Source organism: Strigops habroptila, unplaced genomic scaffold (assembly GCF_004027225.2).
Source record: "Strigops habroptila isolate Jane unplaced genomic scaffold, bStrHab1.2.pri NW_022045635.1_ctg1, whole genome shotgun sequence".
Classification (NCBI taxonomy): Eukaryota; Metazoa; Chordata; class Aves; order Psittaciformes; family Psittacidae; genus Strigops; species Strigops habroptila.
The window spans coordinates 64,217-88,343 of record NW_022651111.1 but is presented as its reverse complement, the minus strand read 5'-3'; the positions used below and the strand labels follow the sequence as shown (position 1 = coordinate 88,343).

General features: G+C 58.8%; 2 protein-coding genes across 2 annotated transcripts; one reads left to right on the top strand and one right to left on the bottom strand.

Moving 5' to 3' along the window:
• Window positions 1–972: 972 nt before the first annotated feature.
• On the top strand, window positions 973–17,306 carry LOC115603444 (coiled-coil alpha-helical rod protein 1-like). The gene is made up of 18 exons (XM_030475338.1): window positions 973–1,174; window positions 3,296–3,396; window positions 3,591–3,659; window positions 7,713–7,970; window positions 8,665–8,698; window positions 8,776–8,827; window positions 9,993–10,371; window positions 10,553–10,636; window positions 11,238–11,375; window positions 12,412–12,522; window positions 13,765–13,850; window positions 15,180–15,292; window positions 16,188–16,251; window positions 16,382–16,449; window positions 16,559–16,605; window positions 16,703–16,745; window positions 16,839–16,919; window positions 17,253–17,306. The coding sequence occupies exons 1-17, from the start codon at window positions 973–975 to the stop codon at window positions 16,913–16,915; spliced, it is 1,926 nt and encodes a 641-aa protein (XP_030331198.1). The 3' UTR covers window positions 16,916–16,919; window positions 17,253–17,306.
• On the bottom strand, window positions 17,213–23,819 carry ZBTB9 (zinc finger and BTB domain containing 9). The gene is made up of 3 exons (XM_030475354.1): window positions 23,790–23,819; window positions 20,397–21,016; window positions 17,213–20,156 (listed from the first exon to the last, which is right to left on the bottom strand). The coding sequence occupies exons 2-3, from the start codon at window positions 21,004–21,006 to the stop codon at window positions 19,201–19,203; spliced, it is 1,566 nt and encodes a 521-aa protein (XP_030331214.1). The 5' UTR covers window positions 21,007–21,016; window positions 23,790–23,819; the 3' UTR covers window positions 17,213–19,200.
• Between the last annotated feature and the right edge of the window lie 308 nt (window positions 23,820–24,127).

Genomic DNA, 24,127 nt, shown 5'->3' with positions numbered 1-24,127 from the left:
CTCCAGGCTGAACAGCCCCAACTCTCTCAGCCTGTCTTCATACGGGAGGTGCTCCAGCCCTCTTATCATCCTCGTGGCCTCCTCTGGACTCACTCCAACAGCTCCATGTCCTTTTTATGTTGAGGACACCAGAACTGGACGCAGTACACCAAGTGAGGTCTCACGAGAGCAGAGTAGAGGGGCAGGATCACCTCCTTTGACCTGCTGGTCACGCTTCTTTTGATGCAGCCCAGGATACGGTTGGCTTTCTGGGCTGCGAGCGCACACTGAAGTATCTTCTGTCTTTGGTACTTATGTTATGACTCCGCATGATTCAAAATCCCTGGCGCAATTGTTACTAACTCCGACACAGTGCTCTTTATGGGAATCACACTGGAGAAGGGGTCTCCAGGCACTTCTTGTAACCTATGAGGATAATGATGATGGGGCTACAGCTGCTTTGACTACAGAACGCCTTACGTGTACGGGCCAACACTCTGATCCAGTAGCCCAAGCCCGAGACATCCCGCAAGAAGCCCTTCAAGCGGTCCGCGAAGAAGCAAAAAGGGCCTTTTTTAAGGTTCCTGATGCACAAAAGCCACAAAAAGCCTTTACCACGATTACTCAAGAACCCCGAGAACCTTATATGTAGTTTACTGATAGATTAAAGCAGTTAGACAATGCGGAAGCGCGGGGATTTCTGTTGTTAAAACCAGCTCTGGAAAATGCTAACGTGGATTGTAAAAAGCTCCTGAAATCCCTCCCTAATCCAAACCCTACTCTGGTTGAAATGGTTAGAAGCTTGGAATAGAATTGGTACTGTAGATCATCAATTTGAAGCCATGGCTGCTGCTTTCGCAGCCATGGGAACGCGGGAATTGTTATATGGTTGTGGCAAACCTGGTCACTTTAAAAAGAATTGTCTGTCTACCAAAGCTGGCACCACGTCTAAAGCCCCTGGGATCTGCCCTAGGTGCAGAAAGGGCAGACTTTATGCCGGTCAATGCCGGTCTAAGTATGATTTCCAGGGTCAACCGGTACAGGGAAACCGATCACGGAGCGCGGGGCAGCGACGTGCGCAGACACAAATACCGCGGCCGACATTCCAAACCCCCCGGAGCGGAGCAGCAGTGCCTCAAGTCTTCGCCCAGCAACAGCCGGGAGTGCCGGATTGGAGCCGGCAACCTCCCGCACAGTAACGTTACTCGATTCTTCGGTTCACCTATCATCAACAAATGTCTCAGGGCCCTTACCCCCTAAAAAACAAGCGCTGTTGTTAGGAAGATCATCTGCCGCATTGTCAGGGCTTTTTGTATTACCAGGGATCGTTGACTCGGATAGTGTTGGGGAAATTCAGATTAGGGCTTGGACCCCATTTCCTCCCTGCACAATACCCAAAGGTAGTCGTGTAGCACAATTAATATTGATTCCGATGGGGACAGACTCCCCCGTTTTTAGTCAACCTCATCAAAGGCGGGGAGGGTTTGGGTCTACGGGTGACCCGCAAATTCTATGGGTGCAATCTATTTCTCAAAAGCGACCTATATTTCAATGTACCCTTATCCGCGGAAGACAGCGAGTGGTGTTAAATGGAATTATCGATACTGGAGCTGATGTTACAGTAATTTCTCAGGCTAAATGGCCTCCACAATGGCCTTTGGCTAACGTTTCCCAAGCATTGGCTGGAACTGGGGGAACTGGTAGCAGCCACCAAAGTTTGGAATTAATCCAAATCCAAGGTCCGGAGGGGCATATCGCTTCTGTTAAACCCTTTGTGCTACCTGTTCCTATGATTCTGTGGGGACGTGATGTGTTATCACAGTGGGGAATGTCCATTCGGACCCATTTTTAGAAGGGGCCATTGAAGCGCGCGACACCCTAAAATTGACATGGAAGACCGATAGCCCTATTTGGGTAGATCAGTGGCCCCTACCAGTGGAAAAGCTTTGCGCCCTCCAGGAATTAGTTACGGAGCAGCTAACAAAAGGGCATATTGTGCCCTCCACTAGTCCTTGGAACTCGCCTGTTTTTGTCATTGAGAAACAAACTGGCAAGTGGCGCTTGCTCCATGACCTCAGAAAAATCAATGATGCTATGGAAGACATGGGAGCCCTCCAACCACGACTCCCATCCCCTACTATGATTCCTCGACAGTGGCATTTGACCGTCATTGATCCCAAAGACTGCTTTTTTAATATCCCGCTACACGCAGATGGTGCTCCTAGATTTGCCTTTTCAGTCCCAAGCGTCAACGTGCAAGCCCCGTTGCAAAGATACCAGTGGGTTGTGCTGCCACAAGGAATGAAGAACGGCCCTACAATCTGTCAGTGGTATGTAGCTACTTAGTCCTGTGAGGACCACAATGCCCAGTGTCTTATTGTACCATTATATGGATGACATCCTAGTGGCTGCACAACATCACGAGGTGATGGAGAAAGCTGTAGCCCTTGTCACGGCTGCCATCAGCTCGGCAGGCCTCTGTATTGCGCCAGAGAAGGTTCAAAAGATGCCCCCATGGAAATACTTAGGTTGGCGCATCAGGGCCCAGACGATAGTTCCTCAATCATTACAAATACAGATAGACGTACAAAACTTACACGATGTACGAAAATTGTTGGGAACAATTAACCGGGTCCGACCACCGCTGGGAATTTCTAATGCGGACTTAGGTCCTCTATTGAAACTGCTTAAAGGGGACACCGATTTGTGTTCTCCCCGCAGCCTTAATCCTGAAGCTTTTGATTCGTAGCAAAAGGTTGCTACAGCAATTAGTCTCAGACACGCACATCGATGGGCTCCCGAATTGCCTTTTTATCTAATTATTCCAAACCCCGCTCGACAACCTCATGCACTAATATTTCAGTGGGATTCTCAGAAATCAGACCCACTGCTGATTATCGAATGGGTCTTTTTGCCGAATCGATCTACAAAAACCATTTCGACACAGCATGAGATGTTTGCTATTTGAATTATTAAAGCCAGACAACGCTTGTTAGCATTAGCCGGAGTAGGTTTTGCTCGCATTTGCCTACCTGTGACTGATGTGTACTTGCAGTGGCTTTATCAGCAGTCAGATGCCTTTACTATGGCGTTGGCAGACTATACAGGTCAACTCACACCTCACCCGCCTTCTCATAAGCTGTTTAATGCTGACTTTTGCTTGATATCCAAGCCGAAAAGAAGTGATCAGCCATTACAAGCCCTTGCTGTCTTTACGGACGGGTCCGGAAAATCGCACAGATCAGTCATGCTATGGTGGGATGACCAGCATGGGCGATGGGACTTGGACATGGAGACCGTTCCCGGTTCTCCCCAGATAGTGGAGTTGTTCGAGCTTATCGGAGGTGGTCCACACCACTTAACCTGACCCCTGACTCAGCCTATGTTGCAGGGATTGTTATGCGAGTTGAAGCATCTGTATTACGTGCCGTCTCACATTCTGAACTATTTGTTTTATTGCAGGAACTCATTTTTCTCTTGGACTCTCGCCCTCACCCCTATTTTGTTATGCATGTCAGGTCACGCACTTCATTACCAGGTTTTATTGCAGAAGGTTCTGGGTCCGTACCCCCTCATCACATGGGGCAGAGGTTACGCTTGTGTTTCCACAGAAAGAGGCCTCAGGTGGATTCCGGCGAAAAACATACGCCCTTTCCGTGAACCCCTACCACAACCATCCGGTGAGGACTCCGATCATCCTCCGGAACGCCCTTCCGAGCAACAAATCAGTGAATCTCCTGAGGAGAGCCAGGACAACATGAATTGAACGCCGCAAGCGAGGAAGAACTATATGAATCCGTGTAAAGAAATATCAACTGCAGCAATCGTTTGTATTTTACGTAAAACTTGTGACTTTAGAGAAGGAAATCGATGTAGCAAAAGTCTTAGTTGTCACAGGGCACGAATCGCTAGGAAATAGCCATTATTTACATAGTTGTGTAGACTGGTCTCATATAGTGTATAAAAGGTCGAAGGAGGTGTTAGCTTGTGGTTTAGAGTGTAGTAAAACAAACCTAGTTCCTGCTGTATGGCCTGTCCTTAAACAAGATTGGGCTCGAACAAAAGAAAAATGCAGAAAACGATTCGCATGGAAGCTAAAGGCAGGCAAAAAGCTGGTTTTAGTGTAGTGCTTGTCCTTATAGCGGCAGTGAGGACTGAGCAGAGCTATCCATTTCTTCCTGCACTTCCTAAGGTTAATGTATGGGTCACGCTAACAAACATAACTGGTCAGGACACTTTGTGTCTTGCAACCGCCTCGCCTAATAACCCTTTCTCCACATGCCTCGTGGGCCTGCCGCTAGAGAAGTGGCCGATACCTGCGGGATTGAAAACCGCTTTTCCAGCTCTATCACAAAATCTGACGGATAATTGGGATGCGTGGGTCCCCTTTCTCCCACAGGCTACCCTGGAACCACAAGAGATTGAACTCCTCGGATCGGTAAAAATGGATTTTTGTGTTAACTACACAGGAAAACACCAGTCTAGGGCATGGGATGTCTCTCCTGCCCATCCTGTTTTCAGAAATGCTAGTGTTTGGTGTAATTACACAGCAACAAACTCGTCCAGATCTAGCAATGTTCCTCTTCTATTACCGTTGGGAATGTTTTTTATCCGTGGAGGTAGGGGGTGGCCCGTTATCCCGTCTCATATAAAAGGAGGTCCATGTAGCCTCGGGCGCCTTTCTGTCCTAACTCCTAATACATCTCTGATTTTACAACACCGTCTTTCTCGTAGAGCAAAGCGTGGCATTCATGCATATACCCCCGATTGCGATGATAGCGCGGAGTTTTGGTCTTTTAGTCAACGCTTTGTTACCTCTCTTCTGATACCTGGGCTTGCCGCTGGGAGAGCCTTAGCGACTCTAGATAAACTTGGCTGCTGGCTTGCTAAACAAACTAATGCTACTAGCGATGCCTTATCTGGTCTTTTATTAGATGTAGATGTAGATTAGATGTAGATTAGTGTTCGCCATGCTGCATTGCAGAATAGAGCTGCTATAGACTTTTTGCTTCTAGCGCAAGGCCATGGCTGTGAAGATTTTGAAGGCATGTGTTGTATGGATCTCTCCGATCACTCCGAATCAATCCATGCCAGCATTCAACAGCTTAAAAAAGGAGTCTTTAAACTCCGACGAGACGATAGTTGGGATTGGTTAGATAAACTCCTTGGGGGATGGGGGCTATCAGGATGGTTAAGGAGTTTGGTAAAGACAATTGTTAACGCCTTGGCTGTCTTTGTTCTCCTGTTGATCCTTTTACCCTGTTTGTTGCAGTGTCTACAGAGATTGATAGAGCGTTCCATGAAAAAAACTCTTTTTGTGCAACGGGAAGGGGGAGATGTGGGACAGGATTTGGCTCCTCTCAGCAGGACTCCCAGTGCCGTTCAGCTGATAGAAGGAGACGTGTTGGAGCTTGTCGGTCGTAAACCATGGGAGGAATAAGATAAGGATAAAAGCTTGGCTGAGAAAGAATGGCCCAGTGTTTATTTATCAATCACGGGTTGATAAGGTTGAGGGAGAAGGGAGTAGCCGACCTTGATGAAGAGGAGCTAACTCTTTGTGTAAGAAAAGATGTTGCTGGAAGAAGGTAAATGCTTGATTAATAGTTTGTCTTACGTTAGTTAGCCAATCAGTGTGTGCCTTCTGTAAAAGATCAGTATGAGACACGCTAGGTAGGGACAAGTATAAATATACATGGATAACTGTAATAAAACAACATCTTACTTGCATCAAGCTGCGTCCCGTCTCTCAATCGCGGCACCTTGGAGCCCATTTATGCCCCTCAGGAGCCCATTTATCCCCCTTGGAACCCATTTATGTCCCTCAGGAGCCCATTTATCCCCTTTAGGAGCCCATTTATCCCCTTCAGAGCCCAATTATCCCCCTTTGAGCCCATTTATCCCCCTCAGACCCTAGATCTGCCGCCTTGGAGCCCATTTGTCCCACTTGGAGCCCATTTGTCCCCCTTGGAGCCCATTTATCCCCCTTGGAGCCCATTTATCCCCCTTGGAGCCCATTTATCCCCATTAGGAGCCCATTTGTCTCCCTCGGAGCCCATTTATTACCTTCAAGAGCCCATTTATCACCTTCAAGAGCCCATTTATCCCCCTCGGAGCCTATTTATTCCCCTCGGAGCCCATTTATCCTCCTCGGAGCCCATTTATCCCACTTGGAGCCCATTTATCCCCCTCAGGAGCCCATTTATCCCCCTTGGAGCCCATTTATCGGCCTCGGAGTCCATTTATTTCCCTCGGAGCCCATTTATCCCCCTTTGAGCCCATTTATCCCCCTTTGAGGCCATTTATCCCCTTCAAGAGCCCATTTATCCCCCTTGGAGTGCATTTATCCCCCTTGGAGTGCGTTTATCCCCCTCAGGAGCCCATTTATCCCCCTCAGGAGCCCATTTATCCCCCTCAGGACCCGATTTACCCCGCAGGACCCAGATTTACCCCCTCAGGACCCTCTCTATCCCCTCAAGGCCCAGAATTACCATCTCAGGACACCATTTATCCCCTCAGGACCTGGATTCTCCCCTATTGGAGAGCGGATTTCCCCCCTCAGAACCCCATTTTCCCCCTTGGAGCCCAGATCTACCCCCTCAAGACCTGATACATCCCTTTGGAGGCCAGATTTACCTCCTCAGGACCCCATTTACCCCCTCAGGACCCAGATTTACCCTCTCAGGACTCCCTTTATCCCTTTAGGACCCCATTTATCCCCTCAGGACTCCTTTTATCCCCTCAGGACCCCATTTATCCCCTCAGGACTCCCATTTATCACCTCAGGACCCCCTTTACCCTCTCAGGACCCCCTTTATCCCCTCAGAACCCAGGTTTACCCCCTCAGGACCCCATTTATCCCCTCAGAACACAGATTTGCCCCCTCAGGACCCCATTTATCCCCTCAGAACCCCATTTATCCCCTCAGAACCCAGATTTACCCCCTCAGGACTCCCTTTATCCCTTTAGGACCCCATTTATCCCCTCAGGACTCCTTTTATCCCTTTAGGACCCCATTTATCCCCTCAGGACCCAGATTTACCTCCTCAGGACCCCATTCATCCCCTCAGAACCCAGATTTGTCCCCTCAGGACCCCATTTATCCCCTCAGGACCCCCTTATCCCCTCAGGACCCCATTTATCCCCTCAGAACCCCATTTATCCCCTCAGAACCCAGATTTACCCCCTCAGGACTCCCTTTATCCCTTTAGGACCCCATTTATCCCCTCAGAACCCAGATTTACCCCCTAGGGACCCCATTTATCCCCTCAGAACCCAGATTTACCCCCTCAGGACCCCATTTATCCCCTCAGAACCCAGATTTGTCCCCTCAGGACCCCATTTATCCCCTCAGGACCCAGATTTACCCCCTCAGGACTCCCTTTATCACTTTAGGACCCCATTTATCCCCTCACAACCCAGATTTGTCCCCTCAGGACCCCATTTATCCCCTCAGGACCCCCTTTACCCCCTCAGGACTCCCTTTATCCCTTTAGGACCCCATTTATCCCCTCAGGACCCCCTTTATCCCCTCAGGACCCCATTTATCCCTTTAGGACCCCATTTATCCCCTCAGGACCCCATTTATCCCTTTAGGACCCCATTTATCCCCTCAGGACCCAGATTTACCCCTTTAGGACCCCATTTACCCCCTCAGGACCCTCTTTATCCCTTTAGGACCCCATTTATCCCCTCAGGACCCCCTTTATCCCCTCAGCGCTCCCCCATCCCCTCAGGGCTCCATTCACTCCCTGTACCCCCCCACCGCCAAGTCCCGGCTTTCCATTGGCCAGCGGGGAGGCGGGATCTCCGCACCGCCGCCTCTCATTGGCTTATGTTTTCCCGCTGCGGCTTTAGAGGGGCGGGCTCTTCGCTCGGCTGTGCGCGCTGATTGGCGGAGCGGGAGGGAGGGCGGGCAGCGGCGGCGGAGCGTTCCCGGCGTGCACCGCGCGGCTGTGGGGATACTGGGAGCACCAGTGGAGGGATACCGGGAGGTACTGGGAGCACTGGGAGCATCAGTGGGGGGTACTGGGAGGTACTGGGAGTGCTGGGAGCGCCAGTGAGGGGTACTGAGAGGTACTGGGAGGCACTGGGAGCACTGGGAGCATCAGTGGGGGGTACTGGGAGTACTGGGAGCATCAGTAGGGGGTACTGGGAGGCACTGGGAGTGCTGGGAGGGCCAGTGAGGGGTACTGGGAGGCACTGGGAGTACTGGGAGCATCAGTGGGGGGTACTGGGAGATACTGGGAGTACTGGGATGTATTAGGAGTACTGGGAGCACCAGTGAGGGGATACTGGGAGGTACTGGGAGTGTTGGGAGCACCAGTGGAGGGATACTGGGAGGTACTGGGAATACTGGGAGCGCCAGTGGGGGGTACTGGAAGGTACTGGGAGCACCAGTGAGGGGTAATGGGAGGTACTGGGAGCACTGGGAGCATCAATGGGGGGTACTGGGAGATACTGGGAGTACTGGGAGCATCAGTGGGGGGTACTGGGAGGTACTGGGAGTACTGGGAGGTACTGGGAGCATCAGTGGGAGGTACTGGGAGGTACTGTGGGTACTGGGAGCATCAGTGAGGGGATACTGGGAGTTACTGGGAGGGGACTGTGTGGCAGTTACTGGGAGGGACTGGGGATGGGAGATACTGGGAGTTACTGGGGCTCTTACTGGTTATTACTGGGATTTAGGTGCCACCAATGGCCGAGCAGCCACCAGGGACTGGTGAGACCCTTCCCCCCCCCCCTCCAATGTGGGTGGCCCCCAACACCCCCCATCACGTGGTTCTTTCCCCCCCCCAGGTCTCATCCCCCCATCACACTTCATGCTCCCCCCCCCTGAGCCCAGCACCAGGTAAGGACCCCCCCAGTGCTCCCAGTAACCTCCCAGTACCCCCCAGTGCTCCCAGTAGCCATCCCAGTAACCCTCCCAGTACTCCCACTAACCACCAGTGCTCCCAGTAGCACTCCCAGTAGCCTCCCAGTGCTCCCTGCAATCCCCATTCTCCCCTCCCAGTGCTCCCAGTAACCACCAGTGCTCCCAGTAGCACTCCCAGTAGCCTCCCAGTGCTCCCTGCAATCCCCATTGTCCCCTCCCAGTGCTCCCAGTAACCACCAGTGCTCCCAGTAGCACTCCCAGTAGCCCCCCAGTGCTCCCTGCAATCCCCATTCCCCCCTCCCAGTGCTCCCAGTAACCCCCCAGTGCTCCCTGCAATCCCCATTCTCCCCTCCCAGTGCTCCCAGTAACCCCCCAGTGCTCCCTGCAATCCCCATTCCCCCCTCCCAGTGCTCCCAGTAACCCCCCAGTGCTCCCTGCAATCCCCATTCCCCCCTCCCAGTGCTCCCAGTAGCCTCCCAGTGCTCCCTGCAATCCCCATTTCCCCCTCCCAGTGCTCCCAGTAATCCCCCAGTGCTCCCTGCAATCCCCATTCCCCCCTCCCAGTGCTCCCAGTAACCCCCAGTGCTCCCTGCAATCCCCATTTCCCCCTCCCAGTGCTCCCAGTAACTCCCCAGTACTCCCTGCAATCCCCATTCCCCCCTCCCAGTGCTCCCAGTAACCCCCCAGTCCTCCCTGCAATCCCCATTCCCCCCTCCCAGTGCTCCCAGTAACCCCCCAGTGCTCCCTGCAATCCCCATTCTTCCCTCCCAGTGCTCCCAGTAACCCCCCAGTGCTCCCTGCAATCCCCATTCCCCCCTCCCAGTGCTCCCAGTAACCCCCCAGTGCTCCCTGCAATCCCCATTCCCCCCTCCCAGTGCTCCCAGTAACCCCCACTGCTCTCTGCAATCCCCATTCTCCCCTCCCAGTGCTCCCAGTAACCCCCCAGTGCTCCCTGCAATCCCCATTCCCCCCTCCCAGTGCTCCCAGTAACCCCCCACTGCTCCCTGCAATCCCCATTTCCCCCTCCCAGTGCTCCCAGTAACACCCCACTGCTCCCTGCAATCCCCATTCCCCCTCCCAGTGCTCCCAGTAACCCCCAGTGCTCCCAGTAAGCCCCCAGAGCCTCCTGACTCCCCTTCAGCAGGCCCCTGGGGGCGGAGCTTGAAGCTGAAAGGAGGCGGGGCCAAGCCCTGGGGGCAGAGCTTGAGGCTGAAAGGAGGCGGGGCCAAGCGCTGGAGGCAGAGCTTGAGGCTGAAAGGAGGCGGGGCCAAGCCCTGGAGGCGGAGCTTGAGGCTGAAAGGAGGCGGGGCCAAGCCCTGGAGGCGGAGCTTGAGGCTGAAAGGAGGCGGGGCCAAGCCTTGGAGGCAGAGCTTGAGGCTGAAAGGAGGCGGGGCCAAGCCCTGGAGGTGGAGCTTGAGGCTGAAAGGAGGCGGGGCCAAGCCTTGGAGGCAGAGCTTGAGGCTGAGAGGAGGCGGGGCCAAGGCCAGGGGGCGGAGCCTGTTGAGGGGCAGCCCCTGGAGGTGAGCACAGGCACTGGGGGACACATGGTGGCCCTGTCCCCATGGTGTCCCCATGGTGTCCCCATGGTGTCCCCTATCCCTCTCGTGTCCCCTATCCCCCTGGTGTCCCCACAGTGTCCCCCGTCCTTCTGGTGTCCCCCTGTCCCCACAGTGGCCCCAGGATGTCCCCATTCCCCCCCAGGGCCAAGCCCAGTTGCTGCTCCAGGCCCGGCTCAGCGCCATGGGCCACATCCTGGCCCTGCAGGAGAAGGAGCTGAGCCGTGAGGTAAGGGCTTGGGGGAGGACTTGGGGAGGCTTGGGGTGCTGGGGGGCATAGGGTGCCCCTGGGGGGGTTTTTGGGGTGCTGGGGGTGCATAGGATGCTCCTGGGGGTGCATAGGATGCTCGTGGGGGGCCTTGGGTGGGCATAGGGTGCCTTTGGGGGGGCTTTTGGGATGCCAGGGGTGCCCTTAGGGTGCCATAGAGGGTTCAGGGTGGCAACAGGGTGCTCCTGAGGGGGCCTTTTGGGGTGCCATAGGGTGCCCTTGGGGGGGCTTTTGGGGTGCCATAGGGTGCCCTTGGTGGGGGGGGGCTTTGGGGTGCTGGGGGACCCTTAGGGTGCCGTAGAGGGTTCAGGGGGGCAGCAGGTCTACCCATAGAGTTGGGGGGGTCCTGGGGTGCCACAGGGTGCTCCTGGGGGGGCCTTTTGGGGTGCCCTTGGGGGGGAGTTTGGGGTGCTGGGGGGGCCCTTGGGTTGCTGTAGAGGGTTCAGGGGGGCAACAGGTCTACCCATGGAGTTGGGTGGGGGTGTCCTGGGGTGCCATAGGGTGCCCCCGGGGGGGATTGGGGTGCACTGGGTGCCCCAGAGCACCCACATGTGCCCCTCAGCTGCCCCCCCCCGGGGTGCCGGTGGCCATGGCCCCCCCCCGGCTGCGCCTGCTCTTGGGGTGCTGGAGGGAGAAGGTGTTCAGGCTCCTGCTGCAGCTGCGGGTGCAGGAGGAGCTGCAGCGGGTGCTGCGCGCTCAGGTGGGTGCTGGGGACCCGGGTCCCATCTGGGGGGGGCTGTTTGGGGGACACCCAGAGCCCTATGACCCATCTGGGGGGGCTTAGGGTGCACACGGACCCCTGGGTCCCATCTGGGGGGGTTTATGGGGCACCCAGACTCCTGGGTCCCACCTTGGGGTGGCTGGATCCCATTGCGGGGGGGGGGGCGTTAGGCGGCATTTTTGGGTTCCATATGGGGGTGTCAGGACCCATGTGGGGTGTCAGGTCCCGTATTGGGGTGTCAGGACCCATGTGGGGTGTCAGGTCCCGTATTGGGGTGTCAGTCCCCATACTGGGGTGTCAGGTCCCATGTGGGGTGTCAGGTCCCATGTTGGGGTGTCAGGACCCATGTGGGGTGTCAGGTCCCGTATTGAGGGGTCAGGTCCCATACTGGGGTGTCAGGCCCCATACTGGGGTGTCGGGTCCCATGTGGGGTGTCAGGTCCCATATTGGGGTGTCAGGACCCATGTGGGGTGTCAGGTCCCGTACTGGGGTGTCAGGTCCCATGTGGGGTGTCAGGTCCCATATTGGGGTGTCAGGACCCATGTGGGGTGTCAGGACCCATGTGGGGTGTCAGGTCCCGTATTGAGGGGTCAGGTCCCATATTGGGGTGTCAGGACCCATGTGGGGTGTCAGGTCCCGTATTGAGGGGTCAGGCCCCATATTGGGGTGTCAGGACCCATGTGGGGTGTCGGGTCCCATACTGGGGTGTCAGGTCCCATATGGGGGTGTCGGGTCCCATGTGGGGTGTCAGGTCCCATACTGGGGTGTCAGGACCCATGTGGGGTGTCAGGTCCCATATTGGGGTGTCAGGACCCATGTGGGGTGTCAGGTCCCGTATTGAGGGGTCAGGTCCCATATTGGGGTGTCAGGACACATGTAGGGTGTCAGGTCCCATATGGGGGTGTCAGGCCCCACACTGGGGTGTCAGGACACATATAGGGTGTCAGGTCCCATAGTGGGGTGTCAGGTCCCATATGGGGGTGTCGGGTCCCACGTGGGTGTCGGGGTCCCTCAGGTGGGCACCCTGGGGGCCGCGGTGGCGGCGGGGACCCGGCGGGTGGCGCGGCTGGAGCTGAGCCTGAGGGAGAGGACGGGCAGAGCCGAGGAGCAGCGACTGCAAAGCCAGGTGGGGGGTGGGGGGTGGGGGGGGTGGATGTGGGGTGTGGGGTGTGGGGATATGGGATATAGGGTATGGGGAATGGGATATGGGGTGTGGGATATGGGGTGTGGGATATGGGGTATGGGATAGGGGTATGGGATATGGGATATGGGGTATGGGGTGTGGGATATGGGGTATGAGGTGTGGGGTATGGGATATGGGGTGTGGGATATGGGGTGTGGGGTATGGGATATGGGGTGTGGGTTATGGGGTGTGGGGTGTGGGGTATGGGGTGTGGGTTATGGGGTGTGGGGTGTGGGGTATGGGGTGTGGGGTGTGGGATATGGGATAGGGGGTATGGGGTGTGGGGTATGGGTTATGGGGTGTGGGGTGTGGGGTGTGGGATATGGGGTATGGGGTGTGGGATATGGGGTGTGGGGTATGGGATACGGGGTGTGGGATACGGGGTGTGGGGTATGGGGTGTGGGGTATGGGATATGGGATAGGGGGTATGGGATATGGGATAGGGGGTATGGGATATGGGATAGGGGGTATGGGATAGGGGGTATGAGGTGGGTATGGGGTATGGGGTGTGGGGTGTGGGATATGGGGTGTGGGGTGTGGGGTATGGGGTATGGGATATGGGGTGTGGGATATGGGGTGTGGGATATGGGATATGAGGTGTGGGGTATGGGATGTGGGGTATGGGTTATGGGGTGTGGGATATGGGGTATGGGATAGGGGGTATGGGGTATGGGGTATGGGATGTAGGGTATGGGATATGAGATATAGGGTATGGGGTGTGGGATATGGGATATGGAGTATGGGGTATAGGGAATGGGGTATGGGGAATGGCGTATGGGATATGGGGTATGGGATATGGGGTAGGGGGTATAGGGTATGGGTATGGGCTATGGGGCATGCGATATGCCACATGGGACACGCGATGTGGGGTATGGAATATATGGTATGGGATATGGGGACATGGGACATGGAGAAATGGGGACACGTGTGACACATACGGGGACATGGGGGGACATGGGACCTGCTGGGGACATGGGGTGACCCTTGTGGGACACGGGGGGACACGGGGGAACACACATGTGACACGTGGTGACCCGCTGGGGACACACATGTAGGACCGAGGGAGATGCACAGGGGACATTTGGGGGTCCCTGTGGGGATACGGGGGGACACACGTGTGGGGACACGTGGGGACCTGCTGGGGCCATGGGGACACGTGTGGGGACACGGTGGCACTTGTCACAGCGCCTGGCACAGGAGGTGACCCAGCAGCGGGGACGGGCAGAGGCGGCTGAGGAGGCACTGGGGGAACTGGCCCGGGCGGCTGCCAGGTACTGGGAGGGACTGGGGTGACACTGGGTGACATGGGGTGACACTGGGGTGACACTGGGAGGGACTGGGGTGGCATTGGGGGGACTGGGGTGGCACTGGGGGGGACTGGGGTGACATTGGGGGGGACTGGGGTGACACTGGGGGGGGCTGGGGTGACACTGGGGGGACTGGGGTGACATTGGGGGGGACTGGGGTGACAATGGGGGGAACTGGGGTGACACTGGGAGGGACTGGGGTGGCATTGGGGGGGACTGGGGTGACACTGGGAGGGACTGGAGTGACACTGGGGGGGACTGGGGTGACATTGGGGGGACTGGAGTGACACTGGGGTGACACTGGGGGGGACTGAGGTGGCACTGGGATGACACTGGGGGGGACTGGGGTGACATTGGGGGGACTGGGGTGACACTGGGAGGGACTGGGGTGACACTGGAAGGGACTGGGGTGACACTGGGGGGACTGGGGTGACAATGGGGGGACTGGGGTGACACTGGGGGGACTGGGGTGACAATGGGGGGACTGGGGTGACACTGGAAGGGACTGGGGTGACACTGGGGGGACTGGGGTGACAATGGGGGGACTGGGGTGACACTGGAAGGGACTGGGGTGACAATGGGGGGACTGGGGTGACACTGGAAGGGACTGGGGTGACACTGGGGGGACTGGGGTGACACTGCGGGGGACTGGGGTGACACTGGGGGGACTGGGGTGACACTGGGAAGGACTGGGGTGGCACTAGGGGGACTGGGGTGACACTGGGGGGGGCTGGGGTGACATTGGGGGGGACCGGGGTGACACTGGAAGGGACTGGGGTGACATTGGGGGGGACTGGGGTGGCATTGGGGGGACTGGGGTGACACTGGGGGGACTGGGGTGACACTGGGGGGGACTGGGGTGACACTGGGAGGGACTGGGGTGGCACTAGGGAGACTGGGGTGACACTGGACGGGACTGGGGTGACACTGGGAAGGACTGGGGTGACACTGGAAGGGACTGGGGTGACACTGGGGTGACACTGGGAGGGACTGGGGTGGCATGGGGGGGACCGGGGTGACACTGGGGGGGACTGGGGTGACACTGCGGGGAACTGGAGTGACTGGGATAGCGGCTGGGGCAGTACTGGGAGGCACTGGGAGGGAACTGGGAAGGAACTATGGGGGGATACTGGGAGGAGACTGGGATGGGGACATGGGGGTCACCAGTGTCCTTGTCTCCATGTCACTGCTTATTCTGTCCCCATATCCCCCTGTCCCCCCATATCCCATGTCCCCATATCCCATGTCCCCGTGTCCCCCCCATGTCCCCTGTGGTGTCCCCGCTGTCCCCAGGCTCGCCGGGGTGGTGGCAGCGCACGAGGCCGCGGTGGCAGCAGCCACCAGGACCATGGGCACCCTCAGCACCCGCCTGCGCCGCGCGGGACAGAGGCTCCGGGTGCTGCAGGGTATGGAGCACCCCAGATGGGGTGTGGGGTGTGGAGTGTGGGATAGGGGGTGTGGGATGTGGGGTGTGGGATATGGGGTGTGGGGTGTGGGATATGGGGTGTGGGATATGGGATATGGGGTGTGGGTATGGGGTATGGGATATGGGGTATAGGGTGTGGGATATGGGGTGTGGGATATAGGGTGTGGGGTATGGGATATGGGATGTGGGGTGTGGGATATGGGGTATGGGATGTGGGATATGGGGTATGGGGTATGGGGTATGGATGTGGGGTGTGGGATATGGGGTGTGGGATATGGGGTATAGGGTGTGGGATATGGGGTGTGGGATATAGGATGTGGGGTATGGGATATGGGGTATGGGGTGTGGGATATGGGGTATGGGATATAGGATATGGGGTATGGGATGTGGGATATGGGGTGTGGGGTGTGGGATATGGGGTGTGGGATATGGGATATGGGGTGTGGGGTGTGGGATATGGGGTGTGGGGTGTGGGATATGGGGTGTGGGATATGGGATATGGGGTGTGGGGTATGGGATGTGGGGTGTGGGGTGTGGGATATGGGGTGTGGGGTGTGGGGTGTGGGATATGGGGTGTGGGGTATGGGATGTGGGGTGTGGGATATGGGATATGGGGACATGAGATCTGGGGATATGAGACATGGGGATATGGGGACATGGGGACATGGGACATGGGATATGGGGACATGGGGGTATGTGGACAGGGAGACACAGGGACATGGGGACACAAAGACAAGGAGGGGGACACAGGGAGGTGTGGACACGGGACTCAGGGATGGGGACATAGGGACAGGGAGTGGGACAGGGAGGGAGATGTGGGGACAGGGAAGGGATGGGGACATGGGGACAGTGTCACCTTGTCCTCGTGTCCCCAGGGCTGGTGGCTCCAGTGGTGGCCTTGGACCATCCACGGTGGCTTCAGGACCCGGCGGGTGACAAGTGAGTGACAGGGTCCATTCGTGAGGGCTGCTGAGGGGCCCACAAGTGCCATTGGGACCCCAAGGGTGACATGGGGACCTTGTCCCCACTCTTGGGGACCCCAAAGGTGACACAGTGTCACTGTGCTCAGCCCGGTGGCCGAGGTGACAGGCAGCATCCAGTCACTCATGGGGACAGTGGCCAAGGTCCGGCGCGGCGGTGAGTTGGGGACATGAGGGGACACCATGGGGACACCAATGCCACCGCTTTGGCCAAGTGGTGAAAGCCATGGGTCCACCAGGACCTGTCCCTGTCCTTGTCCCCACAGTGGTGGCCTTGGAGGAGGTGACACGGGATGAGGTGACGCCAGATGAGGTGAGGGGGGCTTGGGGACATGGAGCACCTGCAGAGGGATGGCACTTGGGGACAGGGGTGGCTTCTGTCCCTGTGTCACCCCTTGTGTCACCTCCAGGCCACCCTCCGTGAGGACAGGATGGGGCCCCCCCCCAGCAGAGGTAGGTCCCATCCCATGTCCCCTTGTCCCTCCCCATGTCCCCCATGTCCCCTCATGGGGACATGTCCCCTCATGTCCCCCCATGTCCCCTCAGCTGCGCTGAGCTCCCTGGTGACACAGCTGCAGGCTCTGGGTGCCACCATCCTTGGGGACAACGTGGACCCCCCCTGACCCGGTGAGTCACCTCCACCCCTGCCATTGGGGTCCCACCAGTTTGGACCAGTAAGGCACTGGTGGGACCCATATGTCACCTCGTAAGTCACAATCCCATCCCAATTTGGCACTGGTGGGACCCCACATCACTCCAGAGGTGACAGTCCAATCCCTATGGGACTTTTGGCACTGGTGGGACCCCCAGGTCACCTCATAGGTGACAGTCCCATCCCAGTATGACCCAGTCTGGCACTGGTGTGACCCCGGGTGGCAGCCCCCTCCCAGTTTATCCCAGTCACTTACTGGTTCTTCCCATCCTGGTACCCAAACTCTTTTATTTTCTTTCTTTTTACAGCTTTGCCCCTTTTTTTGCACCGTTTCAGCCCATTAAAGCTCGTGGGGTGACATCGCCGGTGGCACCGTGTCCTGTTGGGGTGGCACTTGGGGACACGGGGGTCCCCCCTTGGGGAGGGCAGGGACGGCGTGGACACGCCGGGGCAGCGGGCGGGCACAAGGACCCGGCGCACCCGCTCCTGTTGCCACAGCGACGCTTGTCCCGCCCCACGCGCCCCTATTGGCTGTTGCGGCCCGCTCTGCGTGCGCTGATTGGGAGGTGGGGAAGCGGAGGTGGGATAAGGCCAGAACCTTAAAGGGACCAGAGCCCTAAACTGGGACCAGAGCCTTGAACTGGGACCAGAGCCTTGAACTGGGACCAGAGCCTGAACCGGTCCCAGAGCTGAACCAGTCCCAGAGCCTTAAACTGGGACTAGAGCCTGAACTGGGACCAGAGCCTTGAACTGGGACCAGAGCCTTAAACTGGGACCAGAGCCTTGAACTGGGACCAGAGCCTTGAACTGGGACCAGAGCCTGAACTGGTCCCAGAGCCTTAAACTGGGACCAGAGCCCTAAACTGGGACCAGAGCCTGAACTAGAACCAGAGCCTAAACTGGGACCAGAGCCTGAAACTTGGACCAGAGCCTTGAACTGGGACCAGAGCCTTGAACTGGAACCAGAGCCTTGAACTGGGACCAGAGCCTTGAACTGAGACCAAAGCCTTGAACTGGGACCAGAGCCTGAACTGGGACCAGAGCCTTAAACTGGGACCAGAGCCTTAAACTGGGACCAGAGCCTTGAACTGAGACCAAAGCCTTGAACTGGGACCAGAGCCTGAACTGGGACCAGAGCCTTAAACTGGGACCAGAGCCTTAAACTGGGACCAGAGCCTTGAACTGAGACCAAAGCCTTAAACTGGGACCAGAGCCTTAAACTGGGACTAGAGCCTGAACTGGGACCAGAGCCTTAAACTGGGACCAGAGCCTTAAACTGGGACCAGAGCCTTGAACTGAGACCAAAGCCTTAAACTGGGACCAGAGCCTTAAACTGGGACCAGAGCCTTGAACTGGGACCAGAGCCTTAAACTGGGACTAGAGCCTGAACTGGGACCAGAGCCTGACCTGGTCCCAGAGCCTTAAACTGGGACTAGAGTCTTGAACTGGGACCAGAGCCTTAAACTGGGGCTAGAGCCTGAACTGGGACCAGAGCCTTGTACTGGGACCAGAGCCTGACCTGGTTGCAGAGCCTTAAACTGGGACCAGAGCCTTGAACTGGGACCAGAGCCTGACCTGGTCCCAGAGCCTTAAACTGGGACCAGAGCCTTAAACTTGGACCAGAGCCTTAAACTGGGACTAGAGCCTGAACTGGGAGCAGAGACTTAAATTGGGACCAAAGCCTTAAACCGGTCCCAGAACCTGACCCAGTCCCAGAGCCTTAAGCTGGGACCAGAGCCTTAAACTGGGACTAGAGCCTAAACTGAGACCAGAGCCTTGAACTGGGACCAGAGCCTGAACTGGGACCAGAGCCTTGTACTGGGACCAGAGCCTTGAACTGGGACCAGAGCCTTGAACTGGAACCAGAGCCTTAAACTGGGACCAGAGCCTTAAACTGGGACCAGACCCTTAAGCTGGGACCAGAGCCTTAAACTGGGACCAGAGCCTGAACTGGTCCCAGAGCTGAACCTGTCCCAGAGCCTTAAACTGGTCCCAGAGCCTTAAACTGGGACTAGAGCCTGAACTGGGACCAGAGCCTTAAACTGGGACCAGAGCCTTAAACTGGGACCCAGACCATGACCTGGTCCCAGAGCCTGAAACTGGTCCCAGATCCCTGAACTGGTCCCAGAGCCTGAACCAGTCCCAGAGCCTTAAACTGGGACCAGAGCCTTGTACTGGGACCAGATCCTTAAACAGGTCCCAGTGCCTTAAACTGGTCCCAGAGCCTTCCCCACCCCCAGAGCCGCCCGGTCCCCATCACTCACAAGCCCAGCACCCCGGTGCCCAGCGCGGGCCCTGGCACAGGGGCCGGTGCTTGTCGAGCCCGCTGCGCAGGCGGAAGCGGGTCCCGCAGCGCTCGCACGCCCGCCCGGGTCCATCGTGGGTCTTCATGTGCTCCGTCAAGTGATGCTTCAGCTTGAAGCGCTTGTGGCAAGCGCCGCAGGAGAAAGGCCTCAAGCTGAAGGTCAACATGATGTGCCGGTCCCGCTTGGGCTTGACGGCAAAACGCTTCCCGCACAAGCATCCGAAACGCTTCCCATCCGGAGCCGCTCCCAGCTTCACCGGCGCATGGAGAGCCGGAGCCCGGCCCAGGATCTCGTTGCCGTGAAGGTCCACAGGCTTCCAAGAGGCTTGGTTGAAGATGGCTCCTGTGGTGGTCACCAGCGCGGCGCCGGCACCGGCGCCGGGTGGGAGGATGTAGCTCAGCTCGGATGCGGGCGCGAGGCCGTCGGTGGTGGTGGTGGTGTCACCCACTTCTTGCTTGATGTAGAAGATCTTAGGGGGGTCGTGGGTGTCTCTGGGTGCTCCGTCGTCGTCGTCCTCCTCCTCCTCCAGCACGATCTGGAGGGCGTCAGCGGCGCGGTGGGCGCCGTCTTCATCCTCTTCTTCTTCTTCCTCCTCCTCCTCCTCCACGCAGATCTTGAGGACCTCCTCACCCCCCTCCTTGGCCCACGAGGATGATGAGGATCCATCCCCACCACGGGCAGACCATGAGGATGTGCCATCGCCACCGCGGGTGGGATACGAGGAGCTCTCGCCACTACGGGTGGGCCATGAGGAGGATGAAGACCCATCAGCACCACGGGTGGACCATAACGCTCCATCAGCACCACGGGTGGGACACAAGGATGCTCCATCGCCAGGGTGGCTGGTGCAGGAAGAGCCATCTCCACCACGGGTGGTCCAGGATGATGCTGAAGCCCCATCTCCACCACGGATGGTGTATGAAGCCCCATCTCCACCACGGATGGTGCATGAAGATCCATCTCCACCATGGCTGACACGTGAAGATCCATCTCCACCATGGGTGACGCATGAAGATCCATCTCCACCATGGCTGACACATGAAGATCCATCTCCACCATGGGTGACGCATGAAGATCCATCTCCACCATGGGTGACGCATGAAGATCCATCTCCACCATGGCTGACACGTGAAGATCCATCTCCACCATGGCTGATGCATGAAGATCCATCTCCACCACGGGTGGTCCAGGATGATGCTGAAGCCCCATCTCCCCCATGGGTGATGCACGAAGCCCCATCTCCACCACGGCCAACACACGAAGCCCCATCTCCACCACGGGTGACGCACGACGACGAAGCTTCACCCCCACGACCACTTGCTGCCGATGCTGCCGATGATGATGCCGTTGTCACCCACCGACACCCCGCTCCTCCCTCCAGCTCCCGGAGGATCTCGGAGCACTGATCCACCACGTGCCACATCTGGAGCCCGCTGGCCACCAGGAGATGACCGGGCAGCGCCTCCAGCAGCAAGGTCAAGCGCCCCGAGTAGATGAGGTGCAGGAGCCCCTCGAAGGCTTCGGGGTCGATGGCGGGGGGCAGCAGCAGCCGGGCCCCATCCTGCAGCAGGAGCTTGTCATGGAAGAAGGGGGAGGCAGCAGCCAGGACGCTCTTGTGGGCCGGGAAGACGCGGCCACCGACGTGGACGTGGACGTCGCAGAACTTGCCCTCCAGGCGCAGGCGGTTGAGGGACTCGAGCAGCGCAGCCGCGTGCTGCGGGAAGGAGATCTGCACCCGGCCCCCCGCCGGCGCCATCCGGCACAGCCTGCGGGCACAGCGCCGGCACGCGGGTCACCGCGGGCACCACGGGCACGGGACTGAGCCCCATGGGCACCACGGACACGGGACTGAGCCCCACGGCCACCATGGACACGGGACTGAGCCCCATGGGCACCACGGACACGGGACTGAGCCCCACGGCCACCACGGGCATGGGACTGAGCCCCATGGGCACCACGGACACGGGACTGAGCCCCACGGCCACCATGGACACGGGACTGAGCCCCATGGGCCACCGTGGACATGGGACTGAGCCCCATGGGCACCACGGACACGGGACTGAGCCCCACGGCCACCACGGGCATGGGACTGAGCCCCATGGGCACCACGGGCACGGGACTGAGTCCCATGGCCACCACGGACACGGGACTGAGCCCCATGGGCACCACGGACATGGGACTGAGCCCCATGGGCCACCGTGGACATGGGACTGAGCCCCATGGGCCACCACGGACACAGGACTGAGCCCCATGGGCACCATGGACATGGGACTGAGCCCCATGGACACGGGACTGAGCCCCATGGGCCATCACGGACACAGGACTGAGCCCCATGGACCACCATGGACACGGGACTGAGCCCCACGGCCACCACGGACACAGGACTGAGCCCCATAGGCCACCGTGGACACGGGACTGAGCCCCATGGTGCCCATGGGCACGGGACTGAGCCCCATGGACACGGGACTGAGCCCCATGGGCCACCGTGGACACAGGACTGAGCCCCATGGGCACCACGGACACGGGACTGAGCCCCACGGCCACCACAGGCATGGGACTGAGCCCCATGGGCACCCAGGTAACCTTCTACTGCCCCATGGGCACCATAGACAGAGGACTGAGCCTCTTGGCCACCATGGACACGGGACTGAGCCCCATGGGTACCACGGACCCAGGACTGAGCCCCATGGGCCACCGTGGACACGGGACTGAGCCCTATGGGCACCAGGGACCCAGGACTGAGCCCCATGGACCACCATGGACACAGGACTGAGCCCCATGGGCACCACGGGCACGGGACTGAGCCCCATGGGCCACCGTGGACACGGGACTGAGCCCCACGGCCACCACGGGCATGGGACTGAGCCCCATGGGCACCCAGGTAACCTTCTACTGCCCCATGGGCACCATAGACAGAGGACTGAGCCTCTTGGCCACCACGGACCCAGGACTGAGCCCCATGGGCCACCGTGGACCCGGGACTGAGCCCTGTGGGCACCAGGGACCCAGGACTGAGCCCCATGGACACGGGACTGAGCCCCATGGGCACCACGGACACGGGACTGAGCCCCATGGGCCACCATGGACACGGGACTGAGCCCCATGGACCACCATGGACACGGGACTGAGCCCCATGGGCACCACGGGCACGGGACTGAGCCCCATGGGCACCACGGGCACGGGACTGAGCCCCATGGGCACCACGGGCACGGGACTGAGCCCCATGGGCCACCACGGACACAGGACTGAGCCCCATGGGCCACCATGGACACAGGACTGAGCCCCATGGGCCACCGTGGACACGGGACTGAGCCCCATGGGCCACCGTGGACACGGGACTGAGCCCTGTGGGCACCACGGACCCAGGACTGAGCTCCATGGGCCACCATGGACATGGGACTGAGCCCCATGGGCCACCACGGGCATGGGACTGAGCCCCATGGACACGGGACTGAGCCCCATGGGCCACCGCAGACACGGGACTGAGCCCCATGGACACAGGACTGAGCCCCATGGGCCACCACGGACACAGGACTGAGCCCCATGGCCACCACAGGCATGGGACTGAGCCCCATGGGCCACCATGGACACGGGACTGAGCCCCATGTTCCACCATGGACACGGGACTGAGCCCCTTGGCCACCGTGGACACGGGACTGAGCCCTATGGGCACCAGGGACCCAGGACTGAGCCCCATGGACACGGGACTGAGCCCCATGGTCATTGTGTTGCCCATGGAACCTTCTACTGCCCCATGGTCACCATCGACCCAGGACTGAGCCCCATGGGCCACCATGGACACGGGACTGAGCCCCATGGGCACCACGGACACCGGACTGAGCCCCATGGGCACGATGGACCCAGGACTGAGCCCCATGGTCACTGTGTTGCCCATGGAACCTTCTACTGCCCCATGGTCACCATCGACCCAGGACTGAGCCCCATGGGCACCATAGACCCAGGACTGAGCCCCATGGGCCACCGTGCTGTCCAGGAAACATTCTGGACTGCCCCATGGGTGCTTCAGAACCCCCCCAGATGCCCTGCTGACCCATGGCATGCCCCGAGGGTCCCCTATAGCACTTTAAGGGGCCCCTATAACCCTTTGTGGGTCTCCCATAAGCATGAGGGGGTCCCTATAGACCTTTGGGTGGTCCCCATAGCCCCGGGGGTCCCTATAGCCTGGGGAGACCCCTATAGACACCACAGAGCACCTATAGCCCCTTGGGGGTGCCCTATAGCCCCTTAGGAGCCTCTAGAGCCACGGGAGGACCCCTATCGCCCCTGGGGAAGGGCCCTATCACCGCGAGGGTCCCCTATAGCCCCTTGAGGGGTCCCTATAGCCCCGGGGGGGGTCCCAATTAACCCATATGGGTCCCTATAGCCCTTTGGAGATCCCTATTACCATCGGGGTGCCCCTATAGCCCCTTGAGGGGTCCCTATAGCCCCGTATGTGTCCCTATAGCCGCGGGGGTCCCCCATAGCCCCGTCCCCCCCCCGCGAACCCCCCGATTCGCCCCATTCCCGCCCCGCGCTCACCCCCGGCGCCTCCGACGGGTGACGTCACCGATGAAGCTCCGCCCACGCCCCCTACGTCTGCAGTGACGGAGGCGGGAAAGCCCATCCGAACGGCGCGAATCCCCCCCCGAAACCCCCCCTTAAAACCCGCCCGGTTGGTACGTTCCGTTCCCACGGGGGAGCCGCGGCCCCACAGCGCCACCGGCTGCGCTGACCCAGCCCGAACCCCAAACCTGGCCCTGACCCTACCCTTAACCCTGACCCGAACCCTAACCCTAATCCTAACCCGAACCCGAACCCCAAACCTGGCCCTGGCCCTCACCCTACCCTTAACCCTAACCCTAATCCTAACCCGAACC